Source organism: Misgurnus anguillicaudatus, chromosome 24 (genome assembly GCF_027580225.2).
Source record: "Misgurnus anguillicaudatus chromosome 24, ASM2758022v2, whole genome shotgun sequence".
Classification (NCBI taxonomy): Eukaryota; Metazoa; Chordata; class Actinopteri; order Cypriniformes; family Cobitidae; genus Misgurnus; species Misgurnus anguillicaudatus.
In genome coordinates, this window is record NC_073360.2 from 16098390 (window position 1) to 16114009 (window position 15620).

Here is a 15620-nt window from a genome sequence, read left to right on the forward strand (position 1 = left end):
TGACGCATTTTAGAAAGGCGGAGCATAGAGGAGCAACAATAATGTACGTTGTGTGGGAAATAATGTGTTTTATGAACCATAAACCATGCTAATTATTACACCAAATACATTTTTTTTAACAACTTAACAAGGGCTCTTTAAAAATATGGCCACGCAATTATAAAACTCTGTAATTTGCAAAGTCAAGGTCCAACATATAATAAGCAATATAACTAAACGTGTTTATATTTTCTATTGTTATAATAACAACTAGTTTCCCAGCTTTGTGACTGTGAGGCTCTCAAGAGTTGCTCTGAACACACATTCATTCAATTCCACACTAAGTTGGGGTTTAAATAGAGTCAAAACAATTTTGCAAGTGCGTCCGAGGCAGATTTATTGTAATTATGCATTGCTTGCACCTGCTTTAATGGCAAAGCTCATTTTCAAGGTCATTAAGCTTTACCAAGAACATTTCTCCATGATGGTGCACTTTAGAAGAATCTACTAATAACCCTAAATGAATTAAAGATTGACCACCAAAGCTAAGTTTATAATGCAGGTTTGTCGAGAGTAGTGCTATTTACTTGTATTTTGCAGAAGGGGAAAAAAGTTAAAAAAAGGAAACAGAGATTTGGGAATAACAAGATAACTTGTCTTAGAGCAATAGGTTGAGGATAAAGATGCATGGGAACACGTATTAAGACAAATTTATCCTATGGGAACTTTCCAGAAAGCTTTACAGAACATGTATGAATGCATGCATTATTTATGCATTATTTTTATTTATGCAAAGTGCCTCATGCCATTAGCCAGAATAGGTCAAAGCTAGACATTAAAAAAACTGGTTGCGTAGTCTATATCAAAATATACTTTTAACTCAAAATTAATGAAGGAACACAAAGTTGCTTCATACAAAATGTCTGAGGCAATATCTGAGAACGAATTGAAATGCAGAATGCATTCTAAAGCTAAATAAATGAGGAAGTGATGTTTCATTTTAAAACTTGTTTTATTTATCTCTGACAAACAGAAGTCTGAAACAAATGCATGATCGCACTTAAATTCTCCCGATGTGAAGGATAAAAACGAATAAACCATGCTTAAAATAATGTGGATACTAATGCTGCGGCCACACCAGCCGTGGCAGAGGCGTCAAGCGTGATTTCAATGTTAAGTCAATGTGAAGACGCGTTGACGTGCCTTTGGAGGTCTTGCGGTGCAAATGAGGCGTTCAGCGCGGCGCGGTAGATGCGATTACGCCTTACAGAATTACAGAATTGAGCGTTGTCGCGGCAAACGCGCAAGTTGAAAAATTCAAACTTTGGCAGAAAAACACGCCACGTTAACCAATCAGGAGCTTGGCTCTAGTAGTGACATGATTACAGGAAGCAAGCAGAGTCGCAGAAGCCCCTCCCATGACGCGAATTTCCGCAAGAATGTCTCGATGAATAGAATTTCATGCATGAATGAAGCGAGTAAACTCAAAATGTTCAAGCGGCAAACTAGACGCAATAGACGCAAATTTGGTGTGAACACATGGTAAAATTTTGAAAACTGTCCCAATCTAGACAAGTAATGGTGACAAAGCAGGTGTCAGTTACAAAATTCTCTAGAAGATCCTACGAATTAACTATTTCCCCCTACATTGACGACTTATTTTGTCAATTTAGAGGAAGCGCTTTCCTGCCAAAGACAAGTTTTTACGGCAATCTGTATTTCTGCTATTATTCACTAGGTGGCGCTCTTACCCAACTAAAACACTAAAGCATGATCGAAAAACAGTAACTGTTTGTATGTTTTAATCATCATTCTGAATCTGAATTCTAACAAAAATCCTTTACAAAATGCAATTATCTCAGCTTTTTGAACAAAATTTTTTTATTTTTGAAGAAACCTACCCATTTTTGAGAGGTGATAAAAAGAAAACAAATGAAGATAGGAAGAAACAGGGTTTTTATGTTTGAAAGCAGAGGGTTTGTTTATTCATTTGATATATTGTATATTGTATTGATATATTTATATATTTAAAGAAGAACATTTGAAGAGTTTCGTTGCAAAATGAGATAACTCCGTTTTTTTAATTTTTCAGAAATCTTGTTTTTTGGTTGTGCATTCCAATTAATATCAATTCAACTGCAGTTGGTTCGTTTTGATTTAAACCTTCATAACTTAAAAAATACAGCTAAGTAGCACCATCAAACAAAATAATAACATGATAACATAATAATAAACATGTTTTGACAAAAATGTTAAAAACGGATTTATCTCGTTTTGTAACGAAACTCTTCATTTTCTGGAAGGCATTAAACTTTGGTGAAATTCATAATAAATGCTGGCGCTGGCTGGCAACTTCATCCCCTTTGACATCAAGTCCAAAAACAAACCAACATCAGTACTACATGCGCTTATCGCTGTTAAACTGCTCCTGCACAATACGCAGCCAACCCGCTGCAACTCATTTTAAAAAACAGAAAACACTCATCACTCATATGCACAGACGCGCACATACAGAGCGATCGGTCTGTTTCAACTGCAAATTCAAGAAAGTCATTACAGAAGTTTAGCACACAGGCGCTACAGTATGAATCATCTCTGAATGATGGCACTTAAAATCATTAAGCTGTAATGTCAAGGCCTCTGCGCAACAAACCGGTTTTGTAATCTCAGCACGTCGAACCGTGCGTTAGTGAAAGCTTTTGACGGACAGCACCTTTCGCTCTTGCTTCCTCAAGCTGGCATTTTTACAGAACTTCACCTTGCCACTGCAGTAAAACATCTGAAGCATCCAGCAGCATTTATTCAAAAACAGCGACAACGTGAGCACTTTAACACTCATTACCCCCATGCATCCCCCCGTGAGATTAAATCAATGCTGGAGCTTTAGAGTCATTAAGACTTTCACAGATTGCAATTATCGATCGATAGCGATTTATACAGGCCTGATAGAATATATAATAATGATATGTGAGAAGAAAACGGCTTACAGCTATTAATTAAACAATCATTTTTAGGACCAGCAATAACGGTTTCACAAGCTGTCATGGCCAACAGAATTACAGCATTTATCAAATACTGAACAAATGATGATAATCCTTCAGAAAAAACAGCATCTCTCTCTCTATTAGAGGGTTAGTGCAAAGAAACATACAATTAGCAGTGTCGATGTACGAGCCGTGTAATAGCATATGTTGATCACATCCAACTTCCTATTGATTTATTAACCGCAAAATTATAGTTAACACACAGTTTTACACAACCACATGTACTGTAGATAATCTGTGTCGGTAAGCAAAAATGTTGACTTGTCTAACTGCTAACATGATATCTTAAAAAGGGACAAGCTTCTTTCAGGCATCTTTATTGTCTATTAGCAGATCTATTAGCAGTATCTGTGCAAAAAATAAAATAGTCCCATAGTTTGTTAAAACAAACAACAATCATCTTTACAGTAATGTATTTACAATAAAACTCTATGGGAATTGTGCCAAAGAAAACCTTTAAAGGACAGTTCACCCAAAAATGAAAATTATCTCATCATTTTTCACACTGGACCACAAAGTCAGCCATAAGGATCTTTTTTTTTATTGAGATTTATACATAAATAAATAAGCTGAATAAATAAGCTTTCCATTGATGTGTATGGTTTGTAAGGATATGACAAATTTGGTTAGGATACAACTATTTGAAAATCTGGAATCTGAGAGTGCAAAAAATCTAAATATTAAGAAAATCGCCTTTGAAGTTGTTTAAATAAAATCTTTAGCAACACATATAACTAATGATAAATACATAATTGACATTTTTACTGTAGAAAATGTATAAAATATCTTCGTGGATCATGGTCTTTACTTAATATCTGTATGATTTTCAGCATTAAAAAAATTTATAATTTTGACACATACAATTTATTGGCTATTGCTAAAAATGGGTTTGGTGGTCCAGGGTCACATTTACTCTCCAGAGTAGGAAAGAATACTATACAAGTCAATAATGCTCAAAATCTTTCTTTCTTTGTGTTTTGCAGGCCAAGAAATTTAATTTATAGAAGTATGTAAAACTTAAGGCCAAGTAAATGATGAGCTATCCTATTAAGTTTTTTAAAAGTTAGTCAATACTTAAACATATTTGTCCGGTTTCCCAGACAAGGTTTTGTTTAATCCAGGATTAGACCTTAGTTATATTGGGACATTTAAAGGAATATTCCATTTTCCTAAAAGAAAAATCCAGACAATCTACTCACCACCATGTCATCCAAAACGCCCATGTCCCTCTTCGTTCAGTCGAGAAGAAACCACGTTTTTTGAGGAAAACATTGCAGGCTTTTTCTCATTTTAATGGACTTTAATAGACACCAACAATTAATTCTTAACGCAACACTTAACAGTTTTTTTCAACGGGGTTTCAAAGGACTATACTGGAAACGATCCCAAACAAGGCATAAGGGTCTTATCTAGCGAAACAACCGTCATTCCCGACAAGAAAAACAAAAAATATGCTCTTTTAAACCACAACTTTTCTTCTAGGTCCGGTCCAGCGCGACCTAACGTAAATGCGTAGGTACGTAGGGAGGTCATGTGTTACATATATAAAACGCACATTTGCGGACCATTTTAAACAATAAACTGACACAAAGACATTAATTAGTATCAGTTGACATACAACAACGTAGGAACGGTCCTCTTTCTCTTCTGTTACGTGTTGAGTTAAGTATTAATTGTTGGTGTCTATTAAAGTCCATTAAAATGAGAAAAATCCTGCAATGTTTTCCTCAAAAAACATAATTTCTTCTCGACTGAACAAAGAAAGACATCAACATTTTGGATGACATGGTGGTGAGTAAATTATCTGGATTTTTCTTTTAAGAAAATGGAATATTCCTTTAACCAATCACATAATTGAAAACTACAATACTAATTTCTCGCTAGAAATGCAATTTAAAGGTGTAAAAAGTGAAAATCTACCTTCATTTACACTAAATTTGTGCTCCAGTCGCTTCCATGGCCGCCATTTTATTTTTTCGAACTCGACCAGGCTCGACCAATCACATTCTTATTGTAAGCTCACGCATAGGTATCTCAGGAGACAGGAAGTAAACCTAACATTGAATTCGGACATGCCTTGATGCCTTTCTGCCTTGGAAAGGAAGTGTAGTATTTGAATGTAGAGTTTTCGGACGCAGCCCTAGACGGTTTCATTGGATGCATATGCGTTGTCGCGGTTACGCGTCTGGTCGGAACTTTACTTCTGGTTTCTGTTTGTTTGTCTGGCTAGTGGCTAACATTAACTCTAGAACAAATACTTTGTAAATGTTTTGGTGTCACTATGTGAAGGGAGGTTTGGCAGCTGGTTTGTAGTTAACATTGTATACATTATGTATACATAGTACATACGTAGTACATAGTACACGTTTTAAACAGCAACGTTAGCTCAGTGTAATTTTTATATGTCTTAGTTATGAAATAGATTCTAAGGTAATCTACTTGTTGTTTATTTTGCTTGTTATCAGAAATAAACTACTCTAAAAGGACTTTGTTGTTATTGATTCGTAGCGGAGTTTACCAGAAGTTGCTTGTGTTTCACAAAAGCGGTTTGTTCATGTTGTTACTGCAGAAACCGTCTTAATGTTAAGATTTGTCAGTGCAAGCTGATTTCAGTTCAACTCAAACAAGAGTTTTAATCTTGGACTAGACTTAAGCCCTGTCCGGGAAATAGCCCATTAGATGGTCACATGAGACTAGTGTAATCAAAACCGAAGTGATACATTAGTTTCGACCCTCTATTGTAATCATATAAAGCCAGTAAAAAAAACGTGCACAAACACCAGAAGAGACTACATGCATAAATCTACTCACTAACTACTGTACATGTCACATGTGTTTGCAAACACCCCCCTATACAATCAGCTCTCCCCACCCTAAACTCAATCACTTAAAAAAAGATTAATAAGGGGAAAAAATGCTTATGAATATGCTTTAAAATCCTTGTTTTATCTGAACTTTGGCAAAGTGGACTGACCTTTTCACCGAGAGCTTTCAGACTGTCCAAAAAGCGCTGCCAGAAGTCTTTAAAGAGAGGACGGTCAATTTTCTTCAGGCTGTCTTTGGTGCTGGCATCAACGCTGACATAGAGCTGTGTCACAGGCACTAGATTCCTACAGAGAAACAAAAATAGAGTAACATCCAATTATTTACTCACATTTTTATTTTTCTATATCAAAACACATAAAAAAGATGTCTGGGTGATTCAACTGTGCTATCAGGGCTCTTTCTTTTTATAAATCAATTACAAAGTAATTTTTTGAATATATAAAACAAGAAATTAAAAAGCAATAGGCCTATTGGTTATTTATTCTGAAGACATTCTGAAGTGTGCATTTATTCATTTAATTTATTTGTCTAATTATTATTTTATATATGTGTGTGCGTGTGTGTGTGCGTGCGTGTGTGTGTGTATCCCTTTATTTTATTTATTTTTTATGCTGGCATGGGGGGGTTCTTTTGTAAAATGTGAAAACTTTAAATAAAATATTTTTTAAAAACACTATATGTGAAGCGACACAACACAGCAAATTAAAAAAGGTCTCAATACAACTTTTTGGCTTAAGTTTAGCCTTTGGGTCTCTGTAAACCACTTTGTTTTTTCCTCCTTTAATGAAAACAGTAAAACATTCGCAAACAAAGCAGCAGATAGCTTTTCATTACAGTGCACTATAAAAAGTGTGTTTTTCAGAGTGTTGTTTGGACGCGAATATCCTTTCTTCTCCTTTTGGTTTGTTTATTACGCATGAGGGTCATGCTTCAGCATGTTAGTGTAACAAAGCTTGCAACCTTGAGATAAACGCCACATCGATTGACAACTGTTTTGCACTTTCTCAGCACAATAGCAAGATGCTAGACCAGTGCACGAGGTGACGTCCCCAGAGTAAACCCACCCCAGATCTGTGAGAGGATTCAGTGCATGCTTACATGAATGAAACCAGGATGTATTTTGCATTAAGCTGGGGAGCAGAGAAAGAGAGAGAGAGCTAAAAGCTTTTTAGCTGCTCAAAAAGTCGAATTTAGCACAAGCCAGCAGAAAAGGAGGAGCTGTAATTTGCAATTCAGCGGCTGTTTATGTGGCTTATCAGTGCAGTTACAGCCCATGTGAGACTTCAAAGTCTGAGGAAGAACTTTGAGCCGGAGGATGTTCGGGAGCTATAACCAGTGCAGATATAGGAAAAACAAACACGAGGCGTCGGCTAAAAGAAAACATGATTTTGCAGAGCTCCACATATCTAGGTCAACATTATTGTGGGAAAAACATTCTCGACAACCAATCAGATTTCAAGGTTAGAGTTAGGGAAAAGGTTATAACTTAATTTCTTGACAGGATTGTTGTTCCTGATGTCAACCCCCCCCAAAAAAACATGCTTTACACACCAAAATCAGGATGTGCTTAAAAGCACGAAATTCAGATGTCACTAGCTGGGTTTCTTTTAACCTGATTTTATGCACATTTGAAGTATTGCATCAGAAACTACACTGAAAAAAAATGATTCATTCAATTTACTCCATTTTTTAAGGTAAGTGGTTGCAATCGATTTTTTATTTTAAACTTTTATTTTAAATGTAGCTTAAATAAATTGATTGCAACCACTTACCTTAAAAAAAATTAGCAAATTGAATATTAATCATTTTTTTCAGTGTAGTGATCGAAACGACACATTTAAAAAAAATCCCTTAATGTGCTAGCTTAAGGTGGTTTTTACTTACTCGAGTAAATGCGTATATTAGTAGATGGAAGCGCATTTTCCAAATAAATAAATTCTGACATAGCAAACATTTAACCCACATGACTGATCATCTAGCTGTATCCGCAGACCTTGTCTTTCCCATTTATGGGGCTCCACATTGTCAAAATGCCCTTGCTGCTAGTGCCTGCATCAAAAATTCTGCATTTCTTCTTCTGTGCACAGCATTCGTAACTAAATGCAGTCCTGTCATCATTTCCTGAGCATGCCTTGTTTTATTTGGATACTGTTGGTTACTAGGTTTTCAACACCACTGTCATTCACTTGATAGAAAGGCGCCTTCGCATTTTGCAAATTTTGAAAAGATTTGCTTCGCGTTTGGATGGATACCCAGCTATTGGTGTCATCGATAACGATTCATATTTGAATTTTGGTTCTGAATCAGTAGCAATACTACATGAAGCTAACCTGATCTCCTCTGGGAACTGGGCATTGGTGACCAGGAAGCTGGATATGTGCTGCTGGTGTAGAAGGCGGAGGAAGGAGTTGATCTCAGGATACATGATGGGTTCACCCACCAAAGACAGAGCACAATGCTTTACGGTGAGTCCTTCTTCAAAGCGCTCTGGACGCACACCCGGCACCCCTGTCATGTGATACAACATACCGCATGGTTAGAACATGAAGAGGACGTATTATAAAGTCAAATTTATCTTTTGAGGACAAAGTATATTGTACTATGACAACATATTTTAAATTGTAGTCAAAACTTTTTATCAGCTGCAAAAAAAAAACAGAAAAACTAAATTATAAGTTTGCCAAATCTTGTGTTAATCCTGACTGTATGCAAGACGTGATTTCTAAGAAATTTAGCATAGCAAAATGTTGAAACAATCATTACGAACAATGTCTTTGATTTCAGTCAGATCTCAACAGTTAGTGGCATATTTCAGAACCAATTGCTTTGTCAATCTGTCAAAAAATAATACAGGCTTTGCAAGTAACTGTTGATGGATGGATTGATGGATGGGGGAGTTAAAAACCATACTGATCACTACAGCAGGCCAAAGCAGATTCGCTTATGTGAAATGGGCAACTCCTGAAAGAAGACAGACCATTTTTAATTCTAAAGCCCAGAGTATAGTTTTTTTTAACGTGTAAGCGAACGTATGTGCACAGTCGAAAACACAGCCTTGCAAAGTTTATTTGACTAGAATGTATAGAGATATGCTTGACGCATGTGCATTGCAACAAAATGCAATACATGTCCTTGTCTCTAAACTACATTGTCCTGTTTGCGCGACCTACATGTACAGGGTACGCACAGTTACAAAATATGGCGGTGCATGTGTACAATTCTGATACGTGGACCCTCGCATATGTGTACAAACAGGACCATACTTAAGTATGACTTAAGTGCCAGAGTTTAGATAAACTGTAAAAAATGCAGCATTTTTGTCAAATCAACATATATTTTTATGTTACTATAAATAAAAAAATGTATTTAACAATTCCATCTTGTTTTTTTAAGTTATGTCAACTTAGCACAGGTATAAACTTATAATAGTAGGTTGAATTGACCAAGTTGTTTTAAAAGGAAAACACCACCTTTTTGCAAATAAGAAAACATGGAAGTGTTTGGTGGCTTCTAAATTAATCCCTGTTTGGATACTAAGGAATGAATGGGGCTAGGCTAAATGCTAACAGTCACAATGCGCTGTACAAAAATAAAGTGCACGCATTGAAAAAAGATTTCAGTTTTATAAACTATAGGCACTATTACCTTCCGTATGTAGCATGACACCCACTGTCACTTTGAACTACCATTTAATAAAAAAAAACTAAATTGAAGAATGATGTTTTTTTGTGTTGTATAGCTCTTGGAAGAACAAAGGATGTGTAAAAGACTCGGTTAACTTAACAGTCTCTTTAATTTTCATATTCACAGTGACGGCGCAAGTATACTCATTCCTCCCACTTTCTCTCTCTCTATACAAACTCTGGCTCTCATTCTTATACTCTGCACAGCGTGTTTCCTGGCTTTTCATCTGCTCCATACGTTCAGACGCTGGTGTGTTTGTTTACTTAGCCCTGGGTCATTATGGCTCAACTATGAAGCAATGATGTCACCGCTAAATGTCAACTGTGCCACCAAGCCGGAGGCTAGGACCCTGTTGATGCAACACATACACACACATCTGGCACAAACCTAAAGTCTCTATCATGGGCTTTATTTCACTGGTTTAGATGCATCAATATTGATAAGGTTGGTATTATAAAGTATTATAAACATAATAAAAAGAGGTTGAACACCACGATTGGTCTGAAGTCGAACATACACGTTTTCGTAATAAGCACAGTAACAAGCAGATGAGTTATGGGGACACACATCGAAAACATTTTGGGAAGTGGATTGTGAGGACTAGAGAAACATTGATGTAGAGGAAACCTAACTATCTAAGTTGAGCAATCCCAACAAGATATATACAGTACATGTTAAACAACTCGATTGAATAATTCATGGTTAACTTAATTAGCAACAGTATTTTTATTTTTATTATTTAGTCCAGTGCAACACACACTGGGAACTGGAAATCATCTGCCCAGTTGAATCATTCACATAGCCCCAACTTAAATGGATTAAGTGAGTTAATCCTGCATGATGAAATGAATTTACATGAATACGTTTATAAATAAATAACATTAAAAACTTTTTTAACAACAGCATGTTTTTTGCGTACTTTCATCAAATTAATATTCATTTTTAAAATTACTTAATATTAATATAAACTGATAACACTAACGGTACATTCAGACGTGGCGAAAGGGTTAACACTTGATGGAAGGCTTGCCTGAAGCGTGGCAAACAGCCAATCACAGTGGCCGCAACACATGCTATGGTCTTCCATAAACGTAATTGGCTGGCTCTGACTAGGTTATTTGCATAAGGCTCTGATTGGCTGACACACGCAATGCCGCTTGAAAAGTTGAGAAATGTTCAGCTTCTGCCGCGAGCAATGGCACTGACGCGGCGCAGACGGATCCACAATTCAGTTCCAGGGCTCCAGACTAACTTTTTTTTTACTAGGAGCACAGTGGCCCCCAACTAAAAATTTTAGGGGTGTAACCAGAAAATGTAGGGGCACACACCAAAAATCAACATGCTTACCAAATATTCACATTTCTACTAATTTCCACTGTATTACTAATAAATACTTTAATGACAGATGCAGAAAGTACAAAGTGCTGTTTCAAATTCAGTGTCACATCACAAAAAAAGGTCAAATTTAGTGGTCGCACATGTGCGACTGGATGTAAAATTCAGTGGCACGCTCTCGAGTTTTGGTGGCAGTCTGGAGGCCACGCATGACGTCACCCATTAAAAGTAAATGGGAAGCACCAATGCTTATGCCCCATGTGAATGTACCGTAATATAACACATTTAAATCAGCAACCCTGCTCAATAGCAGACGTAATGTTCACTTTACAAAAATCAGATCCGCAGGTAGAAAATCCGATCTAGAAGATTTTATTTCTCTATCAGTCAAATTGACTTTGGGTTTGTGCCACATAACCTAATGACATTTCAGCAGATACCATCAGAAAACTCACTCTGCATGCTGCGAATCTGATTTTTGCAGTCTACAGCAGACATCTGATGAATTTTTCAGACTACTGCAGGCTGAAAAAAACACATCAAACGCTCTCCAAATCTGTCTACAAAGTTCTGTGATCAATGAGATATGGTAAAATAAAATCTGCAATATTAACTGACCCACTTTAAACCACTAGAAAAGAGCACCACAGAGGACCAGGGTCCTTCTTGAAAGTCCACAAAAGCCATCTGGCCAAAGAAGTTACGTCGCCCGCTGTAAAGAAATGCCAGATGTGGATCTCGAAAAAAAAGGAGATGAAAGTTAAACCAGACTCTGATCTCTGAATCTGGAGCTGAATTTACAACCCATTACCAGGTGACGTCACCTGATTGGTCAGATCAGAAATGAAAGACAGGAATGTGTTATCTCCCCAAAGGCTCATTCAAGAGGGAAAGAGAATAGGTTTGCAGACATTAAGATTGTTTTGTGACAGAATTATGTTGCATCAAAAATAAAAATATTTCTGAGAGTTTAGGGCGCCATTGTGACTGAGTATTTTTGAGAAAAACAGATGATTTCCCTTGGCAGTAACATTTTACTTATATAGGGTATGATTTATTACCCAATGAAAAATTTATTAGCCCTGCGAAACAGCTTTGTGATTCAAAATCTTGTGCTAATGTATTGTTACACCAAATTTCATGAAAATTGGACAAAGGCATATTTAGGAAATTTTGCTCTGGAAATAGAATACATAAAGGTCCCTGAAATCCAAACCCAAAAACCAATAAATAACAAAATAATAAAAAAGAAAATAATAGAATGAAGATTGCTGGTACACTGTAATGCTGTGTTCAGACCAGCCGCGGTAGAGGCATCAAGCACGAGTGATTTCAATGTTAAGTCAATGTAAAGACACGTTGACGCGGGTCTGGAGGTCTCGCGGTGCGAAAAAGGCGTTTAGCACGGCATGAATTGAGTGTTGCCGCGGCAAACGCGCGAGTTGAAACATTTTAACTTTGGCTGAAAAAGGCGCCACGTTAACCAATCAGGAGCTTGCTCTAGTAGTGATGTGATTACACAAAGCAAGCGGAGACACAGAAGCCCCTCCCATTCGTTTTACGCACGAACGAAGCAAGTAAACTCAAACTGTTCAAGCGGCAAACTAGACTCGGTAGAAGCGAATTTGACGCCTCAAACGCAGCTGGTGTGAACCCACTTTAAAAGGTGAAAGCTGCTCTATTTAAAAAATTACTTTAATATTTAAAAAGATTTTACTTAAATTGTTCACATAAAATAAATTGAAGTAATTTGTTAAGTTGATCCAATTTTTACTTTTTACAGTGTATTTCAATTCAGCAAATGCCACCTTATAGAAAAGCATAAAACTGTAAGCATCTATTAAAACCCTGAACTCTCTCAACCCTTAAATGAAGTCCCATCAAGATCTCCACTTAAAATGATCCCTGCCTGTCAATCTGATCAGATCACAAACTCTTCTCCCCTAATGCTGTTGAAAGCTGATGGACCACCACCAATCTCAAGAAGCAGACAGCCATGTGAGTGACAGGGTGCAAATGAATAAATTACAGCCAGTCGGACTGCACTTACAGCCTGTCCTCTTACTGCCTTCTGCAAACTATAGTGACGGCTAAATATACCCCAGCGTCTGTTGGACAACATCTAAAACCAAGAGGGTTTTCAGAGTGTTGAGATGTCAACTGTGTGTTGTCACATAATGTTGTAACTGGATTTCTTAGCACTGTGGGAAAATGATGTAAATATTCTACTATAGTTATATGCCAGACAAACATTTTGCTATTTGCTTAAATATATTTGCAATTTTTGTACAACTACATAGTAAAAGCCCAATCTAATGGCAATTGTTTGTTTGACCTTCATAATGTGTAGCTACAGTATATAAAATTACTCAGTTGAGTGTGTTTATTTAATTTTACAGGTCACATTTGCAACTAAAAATAAATGCATTACGCAAAAAAAATCAATTCAAAAAATGAATACCTTTTAATCGGTTAAAGCAGAAAACATTGCCGTGACTCATTTTAAAGAGATCACTAAAAGGAGAATAATGCATGGAGATGCATTTCTAAATCTATGGAAATCTAAAGAAGGCGCTGCAGTGGCGTTTTCCATGCGGACGGGAAATGTGAACCGTTATGTTTAGTCTATAATAGTTCATTGTTCATATTGATGATCTTATGGTCCATTTACAAATGTTTTTACGAACTGACTGTTTACGTCAGAAAACACCAAATAACTTCTATTCACTGTGCTTGTGGTGTGTTCCCCCACACGCGTACTACGCTCATGACAAAATCGTGGCCGACAAAAGTATAATAGCACTTTTGGGAGTACTTCGACTCGGCGCAGTAACACCCTCCCTCTCCCATTATGAGAGGGAGAAGGGGAGCGGACTTTTCAGGCGAGTCGAAGTACTCCCAAAAGTGCTATTACGCCATAAAATATAGTTCCTCTTTTAAATCCGCTTAGAAAAGCGCTACATTTTATTTTGTACCACCAAACTTGCTCGTATAACTACTCGTCTTAAATAGGAAAAACGTTGATGTGCCTGGGCACCTCCAACTCCATCTCCAAATGGCACCACCGAATGAATGGGGCTAAGCTAAATGCTATTGAAGCGTCGCAGCGCGCTCCAGCGCTTACGTGCACACACACAGATGATAGAGGGATGTATCAACAATTCTTAGTTAAGGTAATAACATATTTTAATATTAAAAATGAGTAGACTATTCCTTTAACACAGTTATAGAGTTGTTTTCTTATGCTAAACGTAGGCAAAGTGTCAAAAAAGCAGTTGGACGTGTTACAGAGTATTTCTGTGCCGAATGCATTTCGCCAGGGTTCGTACAAGTTTCGGAAAGTTTTTTTTTGATTACGGGTCCAGCTGACGTTTCAGGGGTTTCTATACGTATCACTTCTTTATATGGGCACTTCCCCCAGAAAACCCCGCCCACCCGTCAATCAGCGGGAGACGCTAGAACTTGCAAACAGCTTTGTTTAATTTCAAAACTCAACAATGGCACGAAAGAAGTGTGCTTTTGGATGTAAGGAGAAGAAATCCAGCCTTATGGAAACAATGGATATAGTTTATTATCTGGGGTAGCAGCGGAGTTTTGCTTGTGTGTTTGATGCGCTGGATTTTTTCAAACAGGTCATGAGTTGCACGCGGTAAGTAAGACTTCTGTCTTATGTTTTAAATATGCACGTGCATATAACATAAATGACACGAACATGTAATGAATCATAAGTTTAACAGTGTTGTATAGTGTTGCATGACTCGTACTCGCTCCTCCCGCGGTATAACTCCTCCTTCTTCATTTTTTCGTACGTTATCGGAAAGATTCTGTAAAGCTAATATTTCTTTTAAAAATCTGATTAAACTAAAGACTCTTCGGAGATATAAATGATGTAATACTACTCTACAGGTACTCCAGATTAACATCAGAAATGCAGAAACAGCATGTGTTACGCGAGCTTTAAATTTTTTTTTATTAAAAGTGTGTGCCTTGCCCTCGTATTTCCTTCGCTAGCGACACAGAAATTGCAAAAAACACAATCGCTTAAGTTTTAAAAATTAATATGACGCTTTAAAAAGTCAAAGCATGCTGCAATCAAATGCACTGATTCAAATCGTGCTCTGAATGAGCATGCAAATATAATTTCTGTGAACTGAATTCAAACAACTAAAGGCCGGGGTATACTTTTTCTGCGTCCGGCTCGCGCGCGCACATATGTCCGCGCAGCTTTCCAAGTATACTCCCCGCGACTGCACGTGAATGGCCGCGTTGGACACGTATACGCAATACAAATAATTTCTTATTCAAATTCAAATTATTACTCTACCAGTGCAGCACTGATTTGCAACATTTATAGTGCATTTTAAAAAATAGGATAGATGAAGAATAGTAGCGGATCCACCACTGCAAATAAAGTTTAGAACAAACAAAGAACAGAAATCAAACATTATGGTGACAAAAATGCTCCACAGCTTTCTGTTCTTGGAAGAAGTGAACATAAAAGAAAAAAAGATGATGGTGTGTGTGCAAATGCTGTCTATTGCCTTTGGGTTATTGTATATAGTGTGGTGTCCCGTCTCAATGCATGCGCTGTCATACGCTGAGTGTCTTGATGACGAAAATGACGTCATGCGGACGGCGCCCATACACGGACGTCCCTAGTATACCATCGGCTTTAGCCACCATGTTTGGCCTTTAATCAAAATGTGAAAATAAAATTAGAGAAAGACGAATTTGTATATTGGTCAAAAGTAC

The 15620-nt window shown here is 37.1% G+C and overlaps 1 protein-coding gene across 2 annotated transcripts in view; it reads right to left on the bottom strand.

Annotated features, from left to right (window-relative positions):
* tyw1 (tRNA-yW synthesizing protein 1 homolog (S. cerevisiae)) overlaps positions 1 to 15620 on the bottom strand; it is an 89653-nt gene that overhangs the window by 35706 nt on the left and 38327 nt on the right. For both annotated transcript variants that reach the window (XM_073863049.1, XM_073863048.1), the window contains exons 12-13: positions 8180 to 8357; positions 5998 to 6133 (exon numbers count right to left, since the gene is read on the bottom strand). In XM_073863049.1, coding sequence (XP_073719150.1) covers positions 5998 to 6133; positions 8180 to 8357 — 314 coding nt within the window. The remainder of the gene's footprint in view (positions 1 to 5997; positions 6134 to 8179; positions 8358 to 15620) is intronic.